Here is a 27,546-nt window from a genome sequence, read left to right as displayed (position 1 = left end):
CAATACAAGCCTGTGATCTGAGGTAATGAAAGTGCACTGACTCTCTGATTAGAAACAACAAAGGAAGTGGAAGATTATACCCTAAGAAGGCTAGTGCATGCATCCATCTAGCAGGGCATATGGGAGAAGTGGCATTGGAGAAGCAGTTTGCTACAGAGCCAGGGACACAATGGAAAGCTGGGTTCCCAGATGACTGATGTCCCACATCGAGGACATTAGGGTGGTGTCCAGGACTTGAGCAGTCACATATAAAATGTAATTTATTAAGCTTATAAACATATTCATTGCTTTGTTCGGCATCAGAAGAGCAACCCCGCTGCTGCCCCTCCTTCAGCCAGAGAGGACAGAAGGTCTTTGACACATTTATCAGGGCAGCTAGGTTTGCCCCTGAACTTAGCTAGAACACCTTTCTGGCACCTTTTGGAGAGGTTGGGAGGTGACAGGGAAAGGTATGTGGGGCTGGGGGTGGGGGGCTGGGATGCTGGTAGTGAAACAAAGCTGCCGGTGCCTACTGAGTGTGAGTCTTATGTCTGCTAATAAGCATAATAAGCATAAGATGAGATCCAGATCTGTGGGTGCTTGGGACTGAAAATGGGAAGGGGGGGTTCTATCTATTCACATTTCAACTTATCAGTCCTAATGCCATCACCTTTCTTGGAGTCTATTTCTTATAATAACGTAATTTAAAAACAACTCATGTACCCCCAATTCCCTTGCTTCAAAGTATCAATTCAGAAACTTTCAGCATATTCATAAAGATGCACACCCATCACCACAATTTCTAGGTAATTTCATTGCCCCCCATACACAAAAGCCTATACCTATTTTATATTAAATACTCTATTTAAACACCATGGTTACAAAGTTGTTCTTGATTTTCATTCATACAATGTACAACATCCTTTACCAGTGCACATTTCCTGCCATCAATATCCCCCGCTTCTCTTTCTCTCTCTCAGCTCTCTCTCTCTCTTTACATTTTTATTCCTTTTAGATGCTGTGGTTTGCTATACCCATTTTTGAGCATCGGCCACTCTTATTTCCCTTCAATATTCTCAGTCCTAGAATACTAATAGACTTTCTAGTTTGGGCATTTATACAAGTGCATATTTTACAATGGATTTCATTAACTAATTTTCAAACTTTATTTCAGTTGGAACACATACACTATATCAACTTTAAAAAAACATCTCTTTAGTTTTCCATGTTGAGCTTCATTTAATTATCTATTTTCCTCAAATGTGTATTATTTCCTCTTGAGAGGTATTTGTGAAGTACAAATCAAATGTGCCTAGACCTAGTACAAAAAAGATAATGTGATTTTGATGGCAATCTCACATTACAACTAAGGACAAATAATCTATATAAAATGCATATTTTATTGTGGACCAGGCCCAATAGTGCTCAGGGCTTAATCCTGGTTTTGAGCTCAAAGATCCCTCCTAGTAGGGAACAAGGAACACCTGGGGACCAGGAATTGAACCCAGGCTGGCAATATCCAAGGCAAGTGATCTACCTGCTATACTATTCTTCTAAGCTCTGACAACGCAATTTAAAAAAGAACAAATTTCTAAAGATCACAAAAGACAGGTAGCTAATATGAACCAGTGTGGGATTCTTACAGAACCTACTTACTTCCAGGAGGTCACAGTACTCCACTGATAAAAGATTGGGGGTTTTGAATACTGTCATTCATTCATTCAACAAGTTATAAAGTATCTACTACTGGCCAGACATATTCTAGATGCATGAGAATGACAAAATGGAAAACAGACAAAAAATATCTAGCCTCAAGAAGCATCTATTTTAGTAATGAAATTGTTAAAGAAGGAAACCCAAGTAAATAAAAAAAAGAAATTCAAGAAACATTTATTTTGGGTGGGAGGATATAAAATAAGATGTGAGAGTTAAGAGAGAACTTTTAAGAAGATGATTAGGAAGGAAATTCCTTTATTTTGGGTGGTGGTTTTTCTTAGGAAAATTCCATGCCTGTTACATATATTCATTTGCACATATCGACTAGTATGTCACATTTAATTTATAAAAGAATCACTGCTATATATTAGAGAGTAGAAAAGCATAGTGATTCATTGGTTGAGAAATTTGTCCAGACTTATTTACAATGTTCATGCCCAGGTGGAATGTGACTGCTAAGTAAAGAGATTCCAAAATGGTGGGATTATATGTCAGTGTCTGAAAGACAGTTGAAGAAAAGCATGTTAAGTGAGATGTTTCCAGTTTATTTCGTAGTTCATGAACTCTAAGCAGTCACTAAGCACTTAGATAAAGAACTCAATGAACATTGTTGCACGTGGCCCAGGGTTTTGGGCTCAGTGCACCCGAAAAGAGCCAAAATGAAACTGAAAAGCAGAAATGTCACCATCATTGCTGTTTTCTTGGGTCCAGGATTCAGGTCAATGTTCGGAGCGCCATTTGTTGTATTAAATAATTAATGATGGGGCTGGATGCCGATGGATGGAGGTGGATTTCTCTGTCTGCCATCCTAGGCCACGTGGCTCAGCAACCCCCATGCAGCTGGCGAGTTCCAGGCCCAGGTAATCGGCGTAATCAAGACTCACTCACAGGCAGGCATTAGGAAGAATCATCTTTATTTAGGCCCTAGCCACCACATGTGTGTGGCCTACTCATAAACTTTCAAGCATACAGCCATTCTAGGCTTGCCCTGCGTCTTATCCTCTTTCAGCCATCTCCCTCAGAGAGCCCAGCAGGGCCAAAAGGCAAAAGCCCCTTAATCCCCTGGCTTCCGGGTTTATCTACCTATTCCAAGACCCCTCCCAGGAATGGGCCGGGTCTTGCAATTAAGGTCACACCTATTATCCAGTTCCCAAGACCCCTCCCAGAAATGGGTGGGTCTCAGGTCGCTACACGTAAATCCAGGGTGGAGTAACAGAAATCAAGTAGGGCCAGAGAGTTTTATAACTTGTTGCCCAAAATACCCTATTTTCTAGTTTCTTTCACAGAAATCATCCTGATTTTATTCTCTTGCAATTAAAAAATTGGGCCACACCCAGCTATGCTCAGGGATAACTCCTGGCATGGTTTGGGAGACTATCTCATATACCAGGAATTGAACCCAGGAAGACTGTGGACAAGGCAAGCAAGGGTACTTGCCACTGTACTACTTCTCTAGCACCTAACAGCCATTTATTTTTAATGGATGAGAAAATAAAAATTCAGAGAGAATTTGTTGGTAGCTCCTAGATAAGATCCCTAGCATCCCAGCATTTGTCATGTAAATCCTTCCTTTGAAGGTTTTGAATTCCAAAGTTCAAATAATGCATTATTATTTTATAAAACCCAAGAATGAGTGCTAGAAATGTTTCAGCAAGTTTACTTGATGGCAATAAAAAGAAATACCACAATCCATTTTAAGGGCAGAAAGTGGATGGAATGTATTACTATAAGGAGCACAAGCTGAAACTACATATGGATTCAGAAACATGTTCCATGAATTCCTGAGTGACAGTTTTATACTCAGCTATTTATGAAAAGTACGATGTCTGCAGGGCATCTCTTCTGGGTGTGAAAGGTTGTCTTGCTTTTCTCATAAATGTCCCCTTATTGCTGTTGCTGGAGTTAAAAACAAGAACTATGACAACTGCTGTGTTCTTTTGACAAATTACTTAATCTAATTCAAATCATGTCTTCCGTTCATAATTGCCTATGGTCAGCTGTGGCTATATTCCTATATTCCTGGATCTAGTGCCATTTCAAGAATGTTTACAAAACACCTGTCCATTGTTTTATCTTTGAAAAAGTATCCACTTTGGGGTGGAAAAGGCATGTGAATTTATCTGGCTTGTTTAAAACAAGTTAGTGATCAAAGTTCAACCCTTGGTTGAACATAGAAACTTGGTTGAACATAGAAGAACTGCCTGGTCACTAAAAGTACTGGACAGTGATCATGAAGGAGTAGCAGAACACATTTCACTCTGACCAGCCCTCAACTTAAAACTAACAATTCACAAGGCACTTCTGTTCCAAGTTCTGGAAAAGAACTTGGTAATTCACATTTCACATATAAAAGTCAGCAAAATAGTATTATTTACTTAATAAGCATGTTTTAACAGTCTCACTGCCCACAACAACAAACACGGAAAAAAAACAAATGCCTAATTTTTCTATAATAAAGTAAAAATGAATGAGCAACTTAAATCAATGTAGGCAGCCCAAATTACATGTATTAATATCTACAAAGCATTAGCATAATCCCAAGTGAAATCATTACTAAAAGTAATATAAGATTTGACTTTTCATTTCCCTTGATGTTAACTTATATATTACATATATTGGTTTGGAATTACCATTTGTTTGAAGCCTAACCAATTTCTTTATGTGCATACAGACACAAACATGTCCATATAGATTTGTAGCCTGAAGACATATATTATACTTCTGTCTGCATCAATATATATGCATATTTCTACCAAGAAGCCCCAGAACCTAGTTTTTGAACTCAGGAGAACATGTTCCCCTCGCAGCACATCACACTCAGAACCCCGCCATTTGAAGCCCAGTGGACAGTGCTGGTCTAGGACTTGATAACTGAGTCCTTAAAGTCAATATTGCAGTCCCCCACACTAGAAGATGCTACAGGAGATCTAGCCCTTACCATGCTCTTCATTTCCTGCTTACTTGTTGCCGCAAAGTTAGTCTACCAGGCAAATGTCTTTGAAGCAAATGAATTTTAGAAAATGAATTTTATAATCTTAAATTGTTAGTATGAAATTATGCAAAAAAGGAAGAACTAAGTTTCTTTTTCTTGAAAAAAGACAAAGCTCAACTACTCCTGAGGGTGCAGAGTTCAATAATGGGGTATGATGAAATCCAGTCACTAGGTCTGTGATGAGAAAATAATTGCATGAGGTTATCACCTAAGTAATCCTGTGATTCATACTACCCTAAGTTTATGGTTAATCTACTAATGAACAAGTCATGTGGTCCACAGTCTTCTGTCTATTGTGGTTTCACCATTCAGTTGCCTTAACATCCACTGCTTTCTTTAGAGATTTTTACACTGTAAAGACAATTTCCACCTTTCCACTTTTGTAAAAACTGCACATGAAGATGATAACAGAAGTGCAAATATATATTAGCTTCCTTTTCTTGGGAATTTTCACGTTCCTGCATCATATTTGCATGCATTTCCCTACAATTAAAAGTGCTGAAAATTTCAAAAATAACTTTATTTTTGAAAAATCAGTATATTGCCTTTGTCCATATGGAGTCCTTCTGCAAAATATGTTCCAACAAATGGTCTGCTAATATCCAGGTTGATAGAAAATTTCTTCTACATAGCAAGGCTAAGATAATTGCTATAAACACAGGCCAGGAATTGGGAATGAAACTAGGGACATTGATGGGCAGAAGTGGGCACTGATGAAGGAATTGGTATAAAATATATTTGGTATAAAACTCAGGAAACTCAATCACGAATAACTGTATAACTAAATTCATAGTGACTTGATAAAAAATTTAACTTCTGAGTAACATGGAGGTAAAGTGTTTGACTTGCATGCAGAAGGTTAGTGGTTCATATTCCGGCATCCCATATGGTCCCCTGAGCATGTCAGGAGTGATTTCTGAACATAGAGCCAGGAGTAACCACTGAGCAATTCCAGGTGTGACCCAAAAACTAAAAAAAAAAAAAAAAAAATTAACTTCTGAACAGTGACATTTTTCTCTTTGAAGCTAAAATTATAACTCACTCTGGATTTATTCCAAAATGAGAGGAGTTGTTCCTAATTGAAACAATTTTTTTGTTGTTTGCTTTTTAGTTGCATCCATTTGTACTTGGGTTCTACACTCAGAAATTACTTCTAGTGGGCTCAGGAGATTAAATGGGATGTCAGGGATCAAACCAGGTTGACCACATGCAAGGCAAGTATCCTAAATGAAGCCATTGTATTATTGGTCTGGCTCACCATTTTTTTGTTTGTTTTGGGGCTACACTAAGTAGTGGTCAGATTATTCCTGGCTCTATTCTCAGAAATTATACCTGGCAGACTTGGGAGACCATATGGGATGCTGGGGATCAAACCTGGGTTGGCCACTTGTAAGGCAAATGCCTACCTGCTCTGGTCCCAGATTGATCAGTTTTTGAAAACAAATCTTAGGTCTAAAGGTGCTTACAAATATTTTAATAACTCTGGCTAATATTATCCTTCAGCTGTCATCCCACAGTATCCCTCAATGTTCCTAAAAAAAATTACAGACATATGTTCATCACTACTATCAAGTAGAAGAAAAGAAGAAAAAAGGTGAGATACCACCTCAGAAAGGAAGAAAGATCTATCTCAAAGCCTGGAAACAAAAAGTGCTAGAGGGGATACAATGAAAAAGAACACTCATTCACAGCTACCTGATTCAGCTTCTAGGGAAAATGGTTTAGAGACTTCTGTAAAAAACACATATAGAGCTTTATATGACCCTGAGATTCCATTTTCAGGCATCAGCACCAAGAATGCAAAATCATTAATTCAAAAAGACATAGGCACACATATGTTTGATGCAGCATCATTTACAATAGATAAACTCTGGAAACAATCCAAGTGTCCAACACTAGAGAAGAGGATAAAGAAATTTATATATTTATATATATATATGCGTGTGTGTGTATGTGTGTGTATGTGTGTGTGTGTGTGTACACCCCAGACTATTAGATAAAAAAAAAGGATGAACTCTTATCATTTACTGCAACTTGAATGAAATTGGGAGGGTATCATATAAGTGAAATTAGTCAAAAAGAAAAAGATAAATACTAGGTAATCTCACTCATATGCAGAGTACAAAGAAACAAAGTAAGGGGTTATCCAATACTCAATTGAAACAAAGGCTGTCATGACAATAGAACTGGGAAGTGAGGAGGCAAAGGGGAGAGAAGGAAGGACCATGGGACAATGGTGAATGGATCTTGAAACACTGATAGAAGTGTAACATTTCTGCCACATAAAACTATGACCTCAATGCTATTAGAAACTATGACATCTTCTATTTAAAAATAGATTGTAAAATTAGTAAAATATATCCTAAGCAGCACAGAAAAAAGGAAGAGCAGTATTTAAATTTTCTATTCCTACTAATATATTTTTATGCTAGCAAAATCCCTTAAAACAACAGATCCAGAGGACTGGTCTATGTTAGAAAACTTGACACAATGGGACATGAGGTTGGTTAGGATAGAGTATAATTAGGACAGAGAAGGAACCACTATGACAATGAGAATGGAAATGATCACTCTATACAAAATCTCAGTGCTGAAAAAAAGTTGAGTGATATGCATGAAACCCTTTCAGTAACAGTGTTGTAAATCACAGTGTCTAAAGGAGACGGAAAGAAGAGAAAAATAGGGTCTGCAACAGATGGCAGACTAAGTTGGGGGTAAACTGAGAAAGTTGGTGACCAAAAGTGAACACTGGTCAAAGGATGAGTATTAGAACATTGTATAACCGAAACTCAGCCATTAACAACTTTGTGAATCTTATATGATTCAATTAAAAAATCCATTCATTTATTTTTTTAAGAAAACAACTACTTTTCCGATTTGTGGGGGGGGGGTGTCACACCCAGCTGCGGCGCTCAGGGGTTACTCCTGGCTCTGTGCTCAGAAATCACTCCTGGCAGGCTCAGGGGACCATATGGGATGCTGGGATTTGAACCACCATCCATCCTGGGATGGCTGTGTGCAAGGCAAATGCCTTACCATTATGCAATATCTCCGGTCCTACTTTTTCTATTTCTGCATGGAGCTCAGTAGAATCTTCTGCAGAATGACAGAAATGTTCTCTTCTGTATGGCTTAATGTAGTAACCACTGTGTCATATATATATGGCATATATATGTACATAGAAACATAATATATAATAATATAATAATAATATATAATGCCCTATATATAGAGAGGAAAGGACTATATTAACTTGAGAAGCTTATGCACCTCAAAGGAAACTGTGCCCAGAATACAAGAGCCACCAACTGACTGAGTGGGAGAAACTATTCACCCAATACCCATCAGATAAGGGGCTAATATCCAAAATATACAAGGCACTGACAAAATTTTACAAGAAAAAAAACATCTAACCCCATCAAAAAATGGGGAGAAGAAATGAACAGACACTTTGACAAAAAAGAAATATAAATGGCTAAAAGGCACATGAAAAAATGCTCCACGTCACTGGTCATGAGGGAGATGCAAATCAAAACAACCATGAGATACCATCTCACACCACAGAGATTGGCGCACATCACAAAGAATGAAAACAAGCAGAGCTGGCAGGGATGTGGAGAGAAAGGAACTCTTATTCACTGCTGGTGGGAATGCCATCTGGTCTAACCTTTATGGAAAGTGATATGGAGATTCCTCCAAAAATTGGAAATTGAGCTCCCATATGATCCAACTATACTACTCCTAGGGATATACCCTAGGAACACAAAAATACAATATGAAAATCCCTTCCTCACACCTATATTCATTGCAGTGCTGTTTACAAGAGCCAGACTCTGGAAACAACCTAGATGCACCTCAATAGATGAATGGCTAAAAAAAACTGTGGTACATTTATACAATGGAATATTATGCAGCCATCAGAAGAAATGAAGTCATAAAATTTTCCTGTACATGAATGTACATGGAATTTATTATGCTGAGTGAAATAAGTCAGAGATAGACACAGAATAGTCTCACTCATCTATGGGTTTTAAGAAAAATAAAAGGTATTTTTGCAATAATTCTCAGAGACAAAAGAGAGGAGGAAAGTCCAGCTTATGACATGAAGCTCACCACCAAAGAGTGATGAGTACAGTTAGAGACATAATTACACTGAGAACTATCATATCAATGTGAATGAGTGAGGGTAGTAGAAAGTCTGTCTAGAGGGGAGGAGGGACACTTGGGACATTTGTGATAGGAATTTTTTAATAAAAAAAGAGATGGGAGAGAAAGAAAAGAAAATGTTCAGTGTAAGTATATTTTTGAAAATTATTGAATCATCAATGAACTCATTAAAGCACTAGCAGAAAGTTTAGTAAGCTCTTATAAAAAATGTAGTAACGACTGGCTGTATTGCTATTGGAACTTGAAATGTACTTTGTGCAAGGAGAAGTCTTGTTTTCATTGACCTTTAAACAGTTGCATGTGGCTAGTGGTAATCATACTGGCCAAGCAGCACTGTCTACAGCTAGATGAGGCAGACCTAAGGCACTTAAGTCTTTTTGCCTCTATTAGCACAACAGTCTTGAGATCTAAAGCCCATTTAAAATACACAGCATTTTATGACTTCTTTTTTGAAAATATTAAATAATTAAGTAGAACAGCCTCTATAAAACCAGACAGAAGCAACACATCTGCAAGAAAGTCTCTAAGGATGAGACTTCTCTTCAGGAGAAGCCAAGAAGTGGGGGTGGAGAGTTAATGCTCTAGAATCATGGGTCCTAAGCAGCAGTACTAGCTATAGCATCATCACAAACTAGCTCTGGGATCTTACAAACTCCTTTTGTCTCATTTCCACAGTGTTAGACTATGTGAAACAACTTCCAAAGTTCCTCTTTACTGTGAAATTATGATCAAATTTAAAACCAACCAACCCTGAGATAAGAAAAATATTCTTGGAATTTGTGAGTCACCTAACTACACTCCTATATTTTAATTCCTCTATATAATCACTTAAAATGCAGGCCAAAAAAAAAAAAAAAACCAATCTTGCCACTTGAAGGCGGAGCATCTAGGCATTTCATCAGCGATAACTAGATGAACTGTCCCAAGAAGGAATATCTTTAAAGCTCCACCAATATAGTAAACTGAAAGGTTAGTTCTATTCTTTTTTTCTTCTTCTTCTTCTTCTTCTTCTTCTTCTTCTTCTTCTTCTTCTTCTTCTTCTTCTTCTTCTTCTTCTTCTTCTTCTTCTTTTTTTTTTTTTTTAGGTGTAATCTAAAGCTTAACTACACAAAAATCTAGCTCTGATTTCACAACTATGTGATCTTTTTTTTTTTCTTTTTTTTTTTTATTTAAACACCTTGATTACATACATGATTGTTTTGGGGTTTCAGTCATGTAAAGAACACCACCCATCACCAGTGCAACATTCCCATCACCAATGTCCAAGTCTCCCTCCTACCCACCCAACCCCCGCCTGTACTCTAAACAGGCTCTCCATTTCCCTCATACATTCTCATTATAAGGAAAGTTCAAAATATAGTTATTTCTCTAACTAAACTCATCACTCTTTGTGGTGAGCTTCCTATGGTGAGCTGGAACATCCAGCTCTTTTCACTTTTGTGTCTGGAAATTATTATTGCAAGAATGTCTTTCATTTCTCTTAAAACCCATAGATGAGTGAGACCATTCTGCGGTTTTCTCTCTCTCTCTGACTTATTTCACTCAGCATAATAGATTCCGTATACATCCATGTATAGGAAAATTTCATGACTTCATCTCTCCTGACAGCTGCATAATATTCCATTGTGTATATGTACCACAGTTTCTTTAGCCATTCATCTGTTGAAGGGCATCTTGGTTGTTTCCAGAGTCTTGCTATGGTAAATAGTGCTGCAATGAATATAGGTGTAAGGAAGGGGTTTTTGTACTGTATTTTTGTGTTCCTAGGGTATATTCCTAGGAGTGGTATAGCTGGATCATATGGGAGCTCGATTTCCAGTTTTTGAAGGAATCTCCATATCGCTTTCCATAAAGGTTGAACTAGACGGCATTCCCACCAGCAGTGGATAAGAGTTCCTTTCTCTCCACATCCCCGCCAACACTGTTTGTTCTCATTCTTTGTGATGTGTGCCATTCTCTGGGGTGTGAGGTGGTATCTCATCGTTGTTTTGATTTGCATCTCCCTGATGATTAGTGATGTGGAGCACTTTTTCATGTGTCTTTTGGCCATTTGTATTTCTTCTTTGTCAAAGTGTCTGTTCATTTCTTCTCCCCATTTTTTGATGGGATTAGATGTTTTTTTCTTGTAAAGTTCTGTCAGTGCCTTGTATATTTTGGAGATTAGCCCCTTATCTGATGGGTATTGGGTGAATAGTTTCTCCCACTCAGTGGGTGGCTCTTGTATCCTGGGCACTATTTCCTTTGAGGTGCAGAAACTTCTCAGCTTAATATATTCCCATCTGTTAATCTCTGCTTTCACTTGCTTGGAGAGTGCAGTTTACTCCTTGAAGATGCCTGTAATGTCCTGGAGTGTCTTGCCTATGTGCTGTTCTACATATCTTATGGTTTTGGGGCTGATATCGAGGTCTTTAATCCATTTGGATTTTACCTTCGTGCATGATGATAGCTGGGGGTCTACGTTCAGTTTTTTGCAAGCGGCTATCCAATTGTGCCAACACCACTTGTTGAAGAGGCTTTCCCTGCTCCATTTAGGGTTTCCTGCTCCTTTATCGAAAATTAGGTGGTTGTATGTCTGGGGAACATTTTCTGAGTATTCAAGTCTATTCCACTGGTCTGAGGGCCTGTCCTTATTCCAATACCATGCTGTTTTGATAACTATTGCTTTGTAGTACAGTTTAAAATTGGGGAAAGTAATTCCTCCCATATTCTTTTTCCTAATGATTGCTTTAGCTATTCGAGGGTGTTTATTGTTCCAAATGAATTTCAAAAGTGCCTGATCCACTTCTTTGAAGAATGTCATGGGTATCTTTAGAGGGATAGCATTAAATCTGTATAATGCCTTGGGGAGTATTGACATTTTGATGATGTTAATCCTGCCAATCCACGAGCAGGGTATGCGTTTCCATTTCCGCGTGTCCTCTCTTATTTCTTGGAGCAGAGTTTTATAGTTTTCTTTGTATAGGTCCTTCACATTTTTAGTCAAGTTGATTCCAAGATATTTGAGTTTGTGTGGCACTATTGTGAATGGGATTGTTTTCTTAATGTCCATTTCTTCCTTATTGCTATTGGTGTATAGAAAGGCCATTGATTTTTGTGTGTTAATTTTGTAGCCTGCCACCTTGCTATATGAGTCTATTGTTTCTAGAAGCTTTTTGGTGGAGTCTTTAGGGTTTTCTAAGTAGAGTATCATGTCATCTGCAAACAGTGAGAGCTTGACTTCTTCCTTTCCTATCTGAATTCACTTGATATCTTTTTCTTGCCTAATCGCTATAGCAAGTACTTCCAGTGCTATGTTGAAGAGGAGTGGTGAGAGAGGACAGCCTTGTCTTGTACCAGAATTTAGAGGGAAGGCTTTTAGTTTTTCTCCGTTGAGGATAATATTTGCCATTGGCTTGTGGTAGATGGCTTCAACTAGATTGAGAAAGGTTCCTTCCATTCCCATCTTGCTGAGAGTTTTGATCAAGAATGGGTGTTGGACCTTATCAAATGCTTTCTCTGCATCTATTGATATGATCATGTGGTTTTTATTTTTCTTGTTATTGATGTTGTGTATGATGTTGATGGATTTACGGATGTTAAACCAGCCTTGCATTCCTGGGATGAAACCTACTTGATCGTAGTGGATGATCTTCTTAATGAGGCATTGAATCCTATTTGCCAGGATTTTGTTGAAGATCTTTGCATCGGCATTCATCAGCGATATTGGTCTGTAATTTTCTTTTTTTGTAGCATCTCTGTCTGGTTTAGGTATCAAGGTGATGTTGGCTTCATAAAAGCTATTTGGAAGTGTTTCTGTTTGTTCAATTTCATGAAAGAGTCTTGCCAGGATTGGTAGTAGTTCCTCTTGGAAAGTTTGAAAGAATTCATTAGTGAATCCATCTGGGCCTGGGCTTTTGTTTTTCGGCAGGCCTTTGATTACCGTTTTGATTTCATCAATGGTGATGGGGGTGTTTAGATATGCTACATCCTCTTCCTTCAACCGTGGAAGATTATAAGAGTCCAAGAATTTATCCATTTCTTCCAGGTTCTCATTTTTAGTGGCGTAGAGTTTCTCAAAGTAGTTTCTGATTACCCTTTGAATCTCTGTCATATCAGTAGTGATCTCTCCTTTTTCATTCCTAATACGAGTTATCAAGTTTCTCTCTCTCTCTTTCTTTGTTAGGTTTGCCAGTGGTCTATCAATCTTGTTTATTTTTTCAAAGAACCAACTTCTGCTTTTGTTGATCTTTCGGATTGTTTTTTGGGTTTCCACTTCATTGATTTCTGCTCTCAGCTTTGTTATTTCCTTCTGTCTTCCTATTTTTGGGTCCTTTTGTTGAGCACTTTCTAGTTCTATTAGCTGTGTCATTAAGCTACTCAGGTAAGCTCCTTCTTCCTTCCTGGTGTGTGCTTGCAAAGCTATAAATTTTCCTCTCAGTACTGCTTTTGCTGTGTCCCATAAGTTCTGATAGTTTGTGTCTTTATTGTCGTTTGTTTCCAGGAACCTTTTGATTTCCTCCTTGATTTCATCTCGGACCCACTGGTTATTGAGTATGAGGCTGTTTAACTTCCAGGTGTTAATGTTTTTCTTCTGAGTCCCTTTGGAATTCACAAATAATTTCAGAGCCTTGTGGTCAGCAAAGGTAGTCTGCAAAATTTCTATCCTCTTGATATTATGGAGATATGTTTTATGTGCCAGCATGTAGTCTATCCTGGAGAATGTCCCATGTACATTGGAGAAGAATGTGTATCCAGGTTTCTGGGGGTGGAGTGTCCTATATATATCCACTAGGTCTCTTTCTTCCATTTCTCTCCTCAGGTCTAGTATATTCTTGTTGGGTTTCAGTCTGGTTGACCTATCCAGTGTTGACAAAGCCGTGTTAAGGTCCCCCACAATTATTGTGTTGTTATTGATATTATTTTTCAGATTTGTCAACAGTTGTATTAAATATTTTGCTGGCCCCTCATTTGGTGCATATATGTTTAGGAGAGTGAATTCTTCCTGCTCTATATACCCCTTGATTAATATAAAATGTCCATCTTTGTCCCTTACAACCTTCCTGAGTATAAAGTTTGCATTGTCTGATATTAGTATGGCCACTCCAGCTTTTTTATGGGTGTTGTTTGCTTGGATGATTTTTCTCCAGCCTTTTATTTTGAGTCTATGTTTGTTCTGACTATTCAGGTGTGTTTCTTGTAGGCAGCAGAAGGTTGGATTGAGTTTTTTGATCCATTTAGCCACTCTGTGTCTCTTGACTGGTGCATTTAGTCCATTGACGTTGAGAGAAAGAATTGTCCTGGGATTTAATGCCATCTTTATATCGAAATTTGGTGTCTTTTGGTTAGTCTTGTCTTAAATTAGGTCTTTCAGTTTTTCTCTTAAGACTGGTTTTGTGTCTGTAAAGTTTCTGAGCTGCTTTTTGTCAGTGAAACCATGTATTCTTCCGTCAAACCGGAAAGTGAGTTTTGCTGGGTATAGTATTCTGGGTGAAGCATTCATTTCATTCAGTCTTGTCACAATATCCCACCACTGCTTTCTGGCATTGAGTGTTTCTGGTGACAGGTCTGCTGTAAATCTCAAGGATGCTTGCTTGAATGTAATTTCTCCTTTTGATCTTGCCGTTTTCAGAATTCTGTCTCTATCTGTGGGATTTGTCATTGTGACTAGGATGTGTCTTGGGGTGGTTTTTCTGGGGTCTCTTTTGGTTGGTACTCTTCGAGCATGCAGGATTTGATCACCTATATTCTTTAGCTCTGGAAGTTTCTCTTTAATGATGTTCTTGACCATTGATTCTTCCTGGGAATTTTCTTCCTGGGTCTCTGGGACGCCAATGATTCTTAAGTTGTTTCTGTTGATCTTATCATAGACTTCTATTTTCATCTGTTCCCATTCTTTGACTAATTTTTCCGTTGTCTGCTCATTTGCTTTAAGTTTTTTGTCCAATCTCTCCTGCTGTATGGAATTGTTATGTATCTCATCTTCCACAGCACCAAGTCTATTCTCAGCTTCTGATACCCTGTCCCAGAGCTTATCCATTTTGTCATTCACTTCGTTTACTGACTTTTTCAGTCCTGTTAGTTGACATGTTATTTCAGTTTGGAGTTTTGTCATTTCTGCCTTCATATTTTCTTGGTTCTTATTAGTGTTCTGTTCAACTCGATCCATGGTTTCTTGGAGTCTGTTGAGCACCTTCCATATTGCTAGTCTAAAGTCCTTATCTGAGAGGTTGATTAGTTGTTCAGTCATTATCTGGTCCTCAGAATTGTCATCTTCATTCTCTATGTCTGATGCTGGCCTGCGTTGTTTCCCCATTGTCACACTTGTATTGTGGGTTTTTCTACGTGTTGTGGTGGTATTCATTGTCTATATGATGTAGGCAGCACACTCCTCTGGCTCCTCCCTTTCTGGATGGGCTGACTTGCCTCTAAGGGAGGGGAGTCCTCCGTGGATGAAGCCTCACACTGGGTCAAATCTTAGGCCCGAGCATGCAACAGAGAAGACAGTCCAGAGAGAAATGCTTGCTTCTCTGATATAGCACAGTTCTTATTGTGATTTTTTCTTATTGTTGCAATGGTGTTCTTTTCTTAGAAGGAGCGCACGGCCGCGTAGCGAGGCGGAGCGGCCGTGCTCTGATGGAGCCTCTTTTGCCCCACTCCCAAGAGTTTCACACAAGAGGACAGTAGACAGATATTTACAGTTCACACTCACAGTTGGGCCCCTCTGCGCAGGCTTAGATTCGTGTCTTTTCCCCGCCTGATGTCCCAAGCAGGGAATCCAGCTTCTGCAGCAGTCTGCCGGCCGGTTTTTATGTGCTGAAGTCCCGCCCGGGAGCTGCGACGTGGTCGCCCAGGACCCCGTGGAACAGCAGGTGAGTTTCTTCTTTCTTCTTCTTCTTCTTCTTCTTCTTCTTCTTCTTCTTCTTCTTCTTCTTCTTCTTCTTCTTCTTCTTCTTCTTCTTCTTCTTCTTCTTCTTCTTCTTCTTCTTCTTCTTCTTCTTCTTCTTCTTCTTCTTCTTCTTCTTCTTCTTTCTTCTTCTTCTTCTTCTTTCTTCTTTCTTCTCTTCTTCTTCTTCTTCTTCATCTCTTCTTCTTCTTCTTCTTCTTCTTCTCTTCTTCTTCTTTTTTTTTCTTCTTCTTCTTCTTCTTTTTCTTTTTCTTCTTCTTCTTCTTCTTTTTTCTTTTCTTCTTTCTTCTTCTTCTTCTTCTTCTTCTGTTTTCTTTCCCCTATCATTTGGACAATTTTCAGAAAAGTTGCAAAAAAATGTGCAATTAACAATTATGCAACCCTGATTTCGCAAGACAATTTTTATTTGGTTAGTTGGTTGAAGGTTTGGGGACCACAACCAACAATGCTCAGTACCTGTTCTTTGCTCTGTGCTCTGAGTCATACTTCGTAGTGCTAATGGAATCAGATCCAGTGTTACTGAAATTTGAATCAGGATTGCAGCAGGAAAACTATTCCTAAGTATGGACAGACACTGGCCAGTTTCATAGGCATTGTCTCTAGAGGGTAATGGTCATGAAATAAGTGAGAATAAGCTTTGATCAGACTGAATAAAAGTCCAAATAACCACAGAGGGCAACAAGATTATGTATACTGTGTTACTACATCTTGTATATTAATGATTACATGGTAGTTCATCCTTAAGCAGGGATGTCAGAAAATTTTCAAACCAAGATAGATACACACATACACACATGTACCTTTTTATTTCAAGTGGAGAAAAACATGATCTTTGAAATAGGAAGACACTGCTCCAAATTTAGCTCCTCAATTTCAAGCCCTGGTACCTTCTCTGAATCTATTTCTTCAGATGCAAAACGTGGAATATTATGTCTACTTCAGAGAAATGTCATGAGGATTACCCAAGATTATGTAAATAGGATGACATGTTGCAACCACTCTGCATTACTAGTTGTTCTTAGAGTTAAATAAGCATTTCCCCCAAATGGTGTTTCAGGAATAACCCAGTGGGATAAATTAAATATTGCTAATTTTTTGTTTGCAGCCAAGAGAGCAGAGATGCAGAGACATCAATAGAAAGATAGAGGGAAGAATGAAACTAAAACCTTATGAGCAGTCTAAGTGGTCAGGTCTATGGATGTGATAATGCTTTCACCTCTGCCAGTGTTTGCTCAACTCTGGGAAATGAGCTGTCATTTCCTCAGTCTGCAGTGAAGTATGTAAGGTACATAGAAACCAACATTACTGAAGCTCAAATGACTGCAGAGCTCAGATAAGTCTATGGTTTAACTACTGTATTAAAGGTTTAAGAGCCTTTGGTGAGGGCTAAAGGGAACAGACTGTTGGTTTAAGGGCTGAAGAACTTCCAGGATTTCAGAACCTCAATTAAGAGTTTAGATAATTTGGTTAAAACGTTAATTTTTAAGTTACTTTCTACCAAGCTCCAAGAGAAAATAATGACTACCTATACTTCCTTGGTAGTCTAGTCTGTGCCTATATTCTGCAGCATTCTCAAAATGGATGGGGATTCCCCTTTCTGCATGAACACCCTACACCTTCCAACAGAAGTAGTCCATCCATGTGACTTAACTTGATCAAAATGCCAAGACAAGTTTCTTTCAGATATTGAGCTGTACAGCTATTTTCAGCATCACAATTTGAAACCTCTAAATTTTATGTTAATGTCAACTCATTAGTATCACAGGAAATTTGTTATGAAAGTTACATAGTAAACTACCAAACTCAGTGAGCCTAACCAGTAACATAGGAGGCTCAACTAATACCAACCACAGTCCACTAAATTCTTAGGCACTGACTTTAGTAACACCACGGAGAGATGTAATAATTATTTCCAGTTGACCCTTGTTGATAAAAGTTTTGATCAGTCTATTTGCCTTGTGTTGTACTAAACAAAAAGAAGTAAATTTGTTTGTGCTTGCAAAGAGGCAAGGGAAGGTGGTGGGTGAGAAACTGAGTACTTTGGTGAAGGGAAGGTCACACTGGTAGTGGGATTCATGTTTGAATATTTAATGCCGGAAACTATTGTATTATGAAACTTGGTACAATATGGTATTATAATAAATTTTTTTTAAAAGATTAAGTTTCTACATCTTCTGCCTCTCAGTTTAGAGCACTTCCTTGTTCTATTCTTTGTGCAGAAATCATGACACTTTCTGAAAGTGAACAACTCTCAGAAGGAGACTCGCCCAGATCTAGTGGATTCTGCTAGGGAACTGGTTTTCAACAACTGTTGGAAGACTTGCTCAGCCCTGAAGGCTCACTGCATCCAGGATGGCTGGCAGTTTTCACAACAAATAAGTGTTATAGCTCAGCTCCAGAAATCTCATCAATGAAACTGGCTGGAGGTGATTAAAACATTTTAGATATGGCTATTAATTGAATTTATTTATGAGGGAATATCTATGAAAAGTTAGACACTAGATGGTTTAAAATAACACTTTAAACTGCTGGGGTTTACTGTGAACAGGTTGACTGGATGGCTTTGACAAGCAACACTGTCATAGGATGGCAATGCTGTAATTAGACTACTGTCAAGACATAGTGCAAAGATTAGCCCTTGCAAGAGTGTTCGATGAATGATAATAGGAAAAGGACAGGTGATTTGCACATGCAGTCAGTGGAAGACTCTCTTGAGTGCACAGCTGAGAATGTTGTATTGTCACTTGGCACTGCTAATACCAGGGCTGCAGCCTGAGGCCCCAGAGGACAGTCATTGTGTGAGGCTAGCAGTCTCCTGAGTTTTTGCTCTATACTTTTTACTTTTTGGTGTGTGTGTGTGTGTGTGTAAGGGGCATGGGGATTTGACCCTACCCAGCAGTATGTAGGGCCTTCCTCCTGGTTTTGTGCCCAGGGATCACTTCTGGACTTTCTTGGGGGAACATGTACAATGTTAGGGACGAAATCAGGATTGGCTGCCTGCAACAACAGTACCACAATTCCTTACAGTCCTTTCTTCTAGACTTCAAAATAACTTCTAAATAAAATACCAATGATATAATGACAGGTGAAAAAGCAAAAGGAAAGTCAAAAAAGCAAGGAAAGAGAAAGAAAATGGAAGAGATTAGAGGCAAGAGAATCATTCATTTTTCAGGAGCCACGATGTTTGAAGACATTTATAAAAGATACATGATAATTGGGTGATCGGTTGTGCTATTAATCATATGTCCATCATTAAGTCAATCTTTCTCTCTCCATATATAACCCTCTTTACAAAAACTTATTTCTCTGGCAGAAAATGCTTCAAAAACTCACCTATGTGACATTGTTCATGCATAGATTTTCCAAATCTAATATTCAGCCACGTCATCAATGTTCAAATCTAGGAAATCCTGCAGGGCTAGTCCTGCAGGACCACCCCCAGCAGGTTTGCCACTGGCTAGCCTTTGGTAGCAGCTCAGAGAACACTCTGCCTCATCACCCCTTGCATTAAATGGCCCCAGTAACTGCTCCAGCTTGCATCTCCTTAAAGATGAACAAATACCAGGATAATTTCAAACACTATGGGGTTACTGGAAGGAAAAATGTGGATAAGACATTTCAGTTAAAGATTGTGCCTTTTGGCCTCATTAAATTTTACTCAAGGAAAGTATTCACTATTCTCATATACTCTGTTACTAAAAATGAAGTGTGGAAAAATCCTCAGGTATACAGCAAGAAATATTACTCTTTGTCTAAATGAATGAATTTTCCACGGGGTTTCATTGCAACTTTGATATTAAAAATATTGTTGCATGTGTGTGATTTAAAACAACAAAGGTAATCAATACTTACTACTATTCTAGATGATTATGAAACAGAGTGACCAGCAGTTCTCACAGAAAAAAGAAAAATTGGATTCTAACATAACTGGATATTTCTGAAGAATCAAAATAGGTAAAGGACTGCTTATGTATAGATCTATTTTAGTAAAGATGCGCTGTTTTATTGAATTACAATCATGGGGCTTGTACTAACACCTATATAAGTTTATGCATCATTATTAAAGTATACTTTTGCCTTTTGCATCTGGCAAGATGAAAAATTGGAATGTCATTCTTGTGAGCTTTCATAACGAGTAATGAAAATTGCTATTTATCAGTTCTAGTATCAACTCCAGTGTGACAGGAGAAAATAGCATTATAGACCTGGCCCACACTCATTTGTAACAAGTTTGTAGAAATAAATCCCTCAATCTATCTCAGGAATGTTATTCTCCTAATTAAGGTTTAGATAATTCTACATATAACACCAATTTCTGCCTTTTTTTATTTCCATTTAAAAATAAAAATCTGGGTTGGAGAGATAGCGTGGAGGTAAGGCGTTTGCCTGGTGTGCAGAAGGACGGTGGTTTGAATCCCGGCATCCCATATGGTTCCCCATGCCTGCCAGGAGCGATTTCTGAGTGTAGAGCCAGGAGTAACCCCTGAGCACTGCCCAGTATGAACCCCCCCAAAAAAAACAAAAATAAAAAAAATAAAAATCTATGTCAATTTCATTCTATAAAACAGTGTGTGTAGTCCTTCAAATCTTCATAATTTCTCATCTGGAAGTCCCTTTAATATTCAATGTTTAACCTTATTCAATTATGGAAAAACATCCCATAACTTATTGATTACTTTAGGTGATTTGGTATTTTATTGTAAAATTATCTATTTTGTAATTACAATACTAATATAAAAAAGTTCTTACTTAAATTATAAAAACAAGTATAACCTATGATTATTAAGATGATTTTCAAAGCAACTATTGTTTGCTTCAGAATAAAATCAAGTACCACAAGCTAAATTAAAAGTTTAAGGATGAGGATTGTTTTGAATAATAAAGGTAATCAAACCTTCCTGCCAATCTAGGTGATTATGAAATTTAATTACCAGCACATATCATTAAAACAAAGGCAAACAATTTATTTAACACATAATTGAATATTGCAAAAGACAATTTCTGATGTGTTCTCAGAAAATGCATTAAAACTAATTTTAACCTGATTATTTCATTTGTTATATCTCCATTAGTAATGTAGAATAAATGACACGCTTGGGTGATAGAGTTCAACAATAGTGAGAGCATAATCTCAGAACATTTAAATAACTTTGATCTTAATCTTGAATTAAAATATTATGGCTTTATTCTCTGAGTAAAAACAACCAAACCTAAACTTCCTGAGGCCACTTCCCGAAGAAGGGCTTAGTGACATAGGTCATTTGAGTTTACCATAGTTTGCGGGGCACTAAAAACCCACTGCTTCTTTTTCAGGGCTCAAATATACTCTAAGTCTTTCCCAAGTGGTTTAATCAAACCCATTGATAACAGAACAGAATCAGAGACCTGGCAGCTGTGTGTTTGAGGCCAATAAACCTAATAGTTTAGAGAAGAGGAGACACCAACCTAAAATATCAATGACTCCAGCTAAGAAAAACAAAGATTGGTCCTTGAACTTCCATTTCTTTGGGCCTTTGCCACCACTCTTCCTCTGATTTACATGCCTTTTCTACTCACTTTCTGTTTTCTGGGGAAAAAAATCTACTTATTCTTCAAGACCAAACTCATAGGTCACTTCCACTAGCCCTTCTATACTAAGTCAACTGACATTCTTTCCTGCACTCTTTCCCACATAATTCATTTTATCAAATAGATGACTCTTTGCTTATCTATCTCCACTGTAGATGAATGGTGAGGTAAAGGACCTTGATTCATCTTTTTATTCCAAACACTTGGGACTAGGCCTGAAAACTAAAAACAGAAACAAAAACAAACCATCAAGGGGCCAGAGAGATAGTACAAAGGTTAAGATACATATATTGACTATTCCATCTCATCTTCAATTCATAGTTCAAAGAGCATCATGCAAGAATACCACTAGGTACGGCTCTCGGGGACCCAGATCACCCTGTGCAGTACTTCATCTTTGAGTCTTAGCATTGAACCTCAGGTCTGGTTAGCAAGACTCACAAAAAGCAGCCCTTGTGATCATCTGAGCACACTGGTGAGTCTCCAAAATAAAAATACTGTATTTTCCAGCATATAAGATGACCCCTTACTTTTCCTGTTAAAATATAGGGTTTGGGCTATAATCTCCGTATAAGACTACCTCTCTTTTAACACACACCAAATGGAAATTATAAAAATGTAAGATTTGATTTCAATATGGAAATTTTAATTCAAATGCTTATGTCATACATGTTTTTCGCTGAAAAACTGATGCTTAAAACATTAGGCTATTTGTCATCAAACATGTAAACATTGAGAGCAGGGAGAGGGAGCTCCTCCAAGAGCAGCTGGCTGGGGTAGGATGATTACTAGGACAGCTAGAAGGAGACAGAGAACCTCCTCTGTGTCCCATAAAAGCTGAACATAGGACTGAGCACCTGAAAGCCACATACTCGGGGCTGGGTGAGATGAGGCACTCGGTAACTCAGCTCCTCTGTGTGCCCTGAAAGATGAATCAGGACAAGCAGAGGACTGAGTGATGATGCCTGGCAGCTGGATGGGGTACAGAGGTAAGAGGGGATGGATCACTCGTCCCTGAAGCTGGAGTAAGTTTCAGCATGCCATATGCTAGCGTATAAGAGGACCCCCTGGCTTTGAAAAAGTTTTTGTGGGTTAAAAAGTCGTCTTATATGCCAGAAAATATGGTAATTCTAAAAAGGACATTTGACCCAACTAACATTTATTCAATAGACTTCAAATTTTAAGAACAACTGCAATACTTAATGCAGTGCTTCTCAATTATTTTCTGTCATGCCCCCTAAAAAGAAGAAAACATTTTTTGCGCCCTGTGCACAACTGTAAATAGTATCTTCATTAAAAAAAACTTTGACCTCAAAGAATGAGAATAAACAGTGTTGGCGGGGATGTGGAGAGAAAGGAACTCTTATCCACTGCTGGTGGGAATGCCGTCTAGTTCAACCTTTATGGAAAGCGATATGGAGATTCCTCCAAAAAACTTGAAATCGAGCTCCCATATGATCCAGCTATACCACTCCTAGGAATATACCCCAAGAACACAAAAATACAGTACAAAAAACCCTTCCTTACACCCATATTCATTGCAGCACTATTTACCATAGCAAGACTCTGGAAACAACCAAGATGCCCTTCAACAGATGAATGGCTAAAGAAACTGTGGTACATATACACAATGAAATATTATGCAGCTGTCAGGAGAGATGAAGTCATGAAATTTTCCTATACATGGATGTACAGGGAATCTATTATGCTGAGTGAAATAAGCCAGAGAGAGAGAGAAAAACACAGAATGGTCTCACTCATCTATGGGTTTTAAGAAAAATGAAAGACATTCTTGCAATAATAATTTTTAGACACAAAAGAGAAAAGAGCTGGAAGTTCCAGCTCACCACAGGAAGCTCACCACAAAGAGTGATGAGTTTAACTAGAGAAATAACTACATTCTGAACTTTCCTAATAATGAGAATGTATGAGGGAAATGGAGAGCCTGTTTAGAGTACAGGCAGGGGTTAGGTGGGGAGGAGGGAGACTTGGGACATTGGTGGTGGGAATGTTGCACTGGTGATGGGTGGCGTTCTTTACATGACTGAAACCCAAACACAATCATGTATGTAATCAAGGTGTTTAAATAAAAAAAAATAAGCTATTATAAAAAAATAATAACTGCACTAACAACTACTGTAACAATGATAGAGAGAAATAGAATGTCTTCCTGAATACAGGAAGGAAGAAAATTTGGAAGATTGGTGGTGGGAAAGTTACACTGGCAATCTGTGGTGTACATTTGACTCAACCCCAACTAATAATATTGTTGTAACTAGTGTGCTTATACAAAGAAAATCTTATCAAAAATGATGAAAATACAGATCTTATATTTCAAAAAAAAAACTTTGACCTGAAAAACAAAAATATATGAAATAATTTGAGCAGATTTTTTTAATCAGAAGTGATGTCTAGATTAATGGCTACAATGAGCACGTTTTGCAATGCATAGCTTTTCGAAGCAGGGTTTGAAGCAGGACACAGCAACTCTCAGCTCCAGAGATATACAGAGACATAAACACTATTTGAGAAGCACTGACAATGCAAGATGAAGATTGTGTTTGTGTTAGACTTCAGGCTAGACCTAAAGATTGAGTTACTGGAAAGATTGTCTTCTTTTTCATGCCTCAAAAGAGCAAACTTTACCTGCAACAAGCACTCATTAAGTGAATATTTTTGTTTAATGTCCTACCCACATTGTCTCAACACATTGTCTCAACCCACAACATGCACAGAAATGGGGTCTATGAATGATTATCTCTACAATCTCATTAACAAATGAAGAAATTTGAGGAATGAAAATGGTTAAATAGATTACTCTGAATTCCTCAGTGATGGAGTCAGTCCCAAGGACAATGATCTTGGTACTTAGAAACTAAAAGAACTCTTATTCTCTCTCTTTCTCTCATCTATCTATCTATCTATCTATCTATCTATCTATCTATCTATCTATCTATCTATCTATCTATCTATCTATCCATCCATCCATCCATCCATCCATCCATCCATCCATCCATCCATCCATCCATCCATCCATCCATCCATCCATCTATCTATCCATCTATCTATCTATCTATCTATCTATCTATCTATCTATCTATCTCAATTAACTTCCTTGCACTGAGTTTGAAATTTTTACTGTTTGCCCCATAGTAGGTACTAGAAAGTAGCGATGAATGAATTGAAGGAGTCTCTAGTTTCTCTAACCCAGGCCTGTTCTTAGGGGTGCCCAGCTGCCACCACAAATGGGCTCTATTCTCTCCTGCCCAACACTTCTCACAGGTGTGAATTGCTTGTGTCATTTGAATTATTCATGATCCCCATGATGGCAAATGTGCTTAAGGAGAGAATTAAGGGTTCTGGTATTTTCAAGACAAAGTGCCTGATTAGTTGGGCAGGTTGTAGCCATGTCCTTTTATAAAAACAATAAAATTCAGCTTTCATATAGTGAAATCCCAGATTCAATTAAGACTTCATGCTGGAGTAGTTAAGAAGGAAAGAGAACTATTATGTGCATCTTCCTCCCATCTGCAAAGCAATCACCATCATCTCAGGCCTATATCATGCTGTTTCAGACCCATGTACTCTTCCTAAAACTGAATTTGGTTTTTCATGCAGATTTCTTGAGCTGCATCAAGATCTAAACATTCAGAGGGCTCCAGCCTCTGTAACTTATGCATCTGTAAATTATGGAATTAATAGTGCCTTCTTGTTTGCTCCATTCTTCTTTAGCTTCACCTCTCCCCCATCAGCTCATGTTCTAATGGGCAGCTTTCTGGCAGAGATAACCATACGCTAATCATAACCCACCATCTCTGTATTTTAAATTCAACATTAGTCAACCAAAATGAATTGAAAAGAAGCAGCAGTGGTTTGAGAGGACTAAAAATAAGTGGTAGCATTTGCTGAGTTCTCAGAATTAAAACCACAGGCGGTCAACTTGTTGCTGCTCTTAATAAGACATGACTGTTCTGCCCCATTGGCAGCTACTACCAGAAACTTGAACTGTGTTAGATACCCGGATACCTAACAACACTGCTCTTTTCATTAGTGATCTAGACAGGAAGTGCCATTTCCCCGGAACTAAACCTGCCAAAAAAGATAATAGATGGTTTTCAAGAGATCACCCAGGCCACATCACAATCGCACCTTGCACTTTTGATGCAATTTGTCACATATCTGTAGGCACAGTTCCTTTTTGCCTGGCTTGCTGTCCAATGTCTCCATCTAGGTGTTCCTTTGCATTAAATAGTTGGATAATCAGTTCCCTTCCCCCGCCCCCCCCCCAAAAAAACCCAGACAGTTTAATGATTTAATGCAGTATCAATATGATGAGCTTTCTCCATTAGGACTTCCAGACCTTACTGACCCTGAATACTCTGGACTTCACTTAAATGTCTCACTAGTTCTCCCTTTTGGGTTTGTCATTCAAGTTTTCAGTGGTTAGAGAGGTAAAGGAATTCTGCCTGAATGCATTATTCTGATTAGCAACCTGTCATTTTCAGAAACCAATGTTTCTATGCCTATTGATTCCTACTCCTCAGATTCATTAGCAATTTTTTCTTCTCCACTGGACCCACTGAGAGTAGAATGTGTGTGTGTGTGTGTGTGTGTGTGTGTGTGTGTGTGTGTGTGTGTAAAGATACCCTCCCTTTGCTTTCAGCTGCACTTTTAAAAAAGGTATAGAAGGAAAGAAAAATTATAGAGCACATCTTTATGCTAAAAAAAAAAGAAGCTAAGGAAAACCACACACGTTAACAGACATATAGTTAACATCCTTGCGTCCTCTAACTTGCTTGATTCAGGACCAGACATAGAAATCCACCACCACCACCACCTTTTTTTTTTTTTTTTTTTTTTGGTTCTGTCTCAAACCCATGTCCCAAGCTTGTGTCTCCACGGAGCTAATTTCTGAAACAAACAAAGAAAATCAAGTCTGCAAGGAGCAAGAGTCTGCTCCCCTCTGCTTAGAATTTGGCCGTCCAGCCCCGCGGGCGCCACGCCACAGAGCCAGCAGGGCAGGATGCCCAGCGTCGGACCCTCACCTTGTGTGCCCCGACAGCCCGACAGGTCTAGGAGCTGCCCCCCGAAAAGTGCTTGTGCAGTTATCCCGAATCCCCCGCGCGTCCCGGTTCTCCCACCGCCGAGCTGTCAGACAGATGTCAAGGCGCGGAGATGAGATACCGGGAGGGCCCCCCGGAGCGCGCGCCCCCCGGAGCAAATGTCGCCGGGGATGCCGGCCCTCGCTGCGGGAGGGCAGGGGCGGGAGACCGCAGGTAGGCTCGGTGCCACCCCGACGGAGCCCGGGGCGCAGGGCTGGGGGCGAGAGCGAGCGACCCCGCCGGGCGGGCAAACTCACCGGAGGACACGGAGGAGCCGGACAGGCTGGAGTTGCTGGACGCTGCCATCTCGGGCGTGCGCCCCGCGCGTCGTGGCTCGCTCAGCCCCGAAGTGGGCGCTTCTGCCGCTGCCTCTGCCGCTGCTTCTGCCTGGGTCCGGCCGCTCGCAGCGCCCGCGGCCCCCAGCCCATGGCAAAGTCCTGGGGCCGCGCAGAGAGCAAGCCAGCAGCGCCGGCCTCCCTCCGGACTCTGCGTGCACTTCCTGCTCCGCCAGATGACGCGCTGCTGCCGCCGCCGCCGCCGCCGCCGCCGCTTGGATTTCTTTGCGCTCTCCGTCCGGCGCTCTCGGCGCCGCTGCCGGCTCGCCTGTCCGCGGGGATCGGGAGTGGGTGGGGGGGATCGGATCGGGTGCCGGGCTGGGGAAGACGGGGGTGGCGCGGGGCGGCACGCACCCAGGTGTCCGCAGAGCGCCGGAGCTGCGCTGCAAACGACCCCGGCACGCGCGCGCTGGGACCAGGTCGCCCGCTCGGTCGCGGGGCGCCCTGCCAGCCCCCCGCTGGGTGCTCGCCTTCCCCGGGGACACTTCGAGCAGCCTGGGCACCCCTTGTGAAGGGGGGGAGACACACAGCGCGCCCCCCTCGCGCTTCCCTCCTCCTCAACTCCGCTCGCGCGCGCACACAAAGGAAACAGACGCGGGAGCTGCTGCTGCTACCGCAGGCTTGACAGCTCCGGGGACCCCCGAGTGCTGGCTGGGGACTGACAGGGCGGGGTCCACCGGTCTGGGGGAGCGGGCCTGGATGGGGGCCTGCCAGGCCACCGGGGGGCGCCGAGCGAGCGGGAGAGGCTGCCGAGCACTGAGCAGCTCTAATGGGCTGCCAGGCGACGGGGTGGGGATCCGGGAA

The 27,546-nt window shown here is 39.9% G+C and overlaps 1 protein-coding gene across 1 annotated transcript in view; it reads right to left on the bottom strand.

Moving 5' to 3' along the window:
• CHN2 (chimerin 2) overlaps positions 1-26,904 on the bottom strand; it is a 330,699-nt gene extending 303,795 nt beyond the window's left edge. Inside the window, exon 1 of the mRNA XM_049781874.1 lies at positions 26,665-26,904. Within this exon, the coding sequence (XP_049637831.1) occupies positions 26,665-26,713 (49 nt within the window). The 5' untranslated portion in view covers positions 26,714-26,904. The remainder of the gene's footprint in view (positions 1-26,664) is intronic.
• Positions 26,905-27,546: the final 642 nt, after the last annotated feature.

This window comes from Suncus etruscus, chromosome 10 (assembly GCF_024139225.1).
Source record: "Suncus etruscus isolate mSunEtr1 chromosome 10, mSunEtr1.pri.cur, whole genome shotgun sequence".
NCBI lineage: Eukaryota > Metazoa > Chordata > Mammalia > Eulipotyphla > Soricidae > Suncus > Suncus etruscus.
The sequence above is the reverse complement of the archived record's forward strand: the minus strand, read 5'-3'. Positions and strand labels throughout refer to the sequence as shown.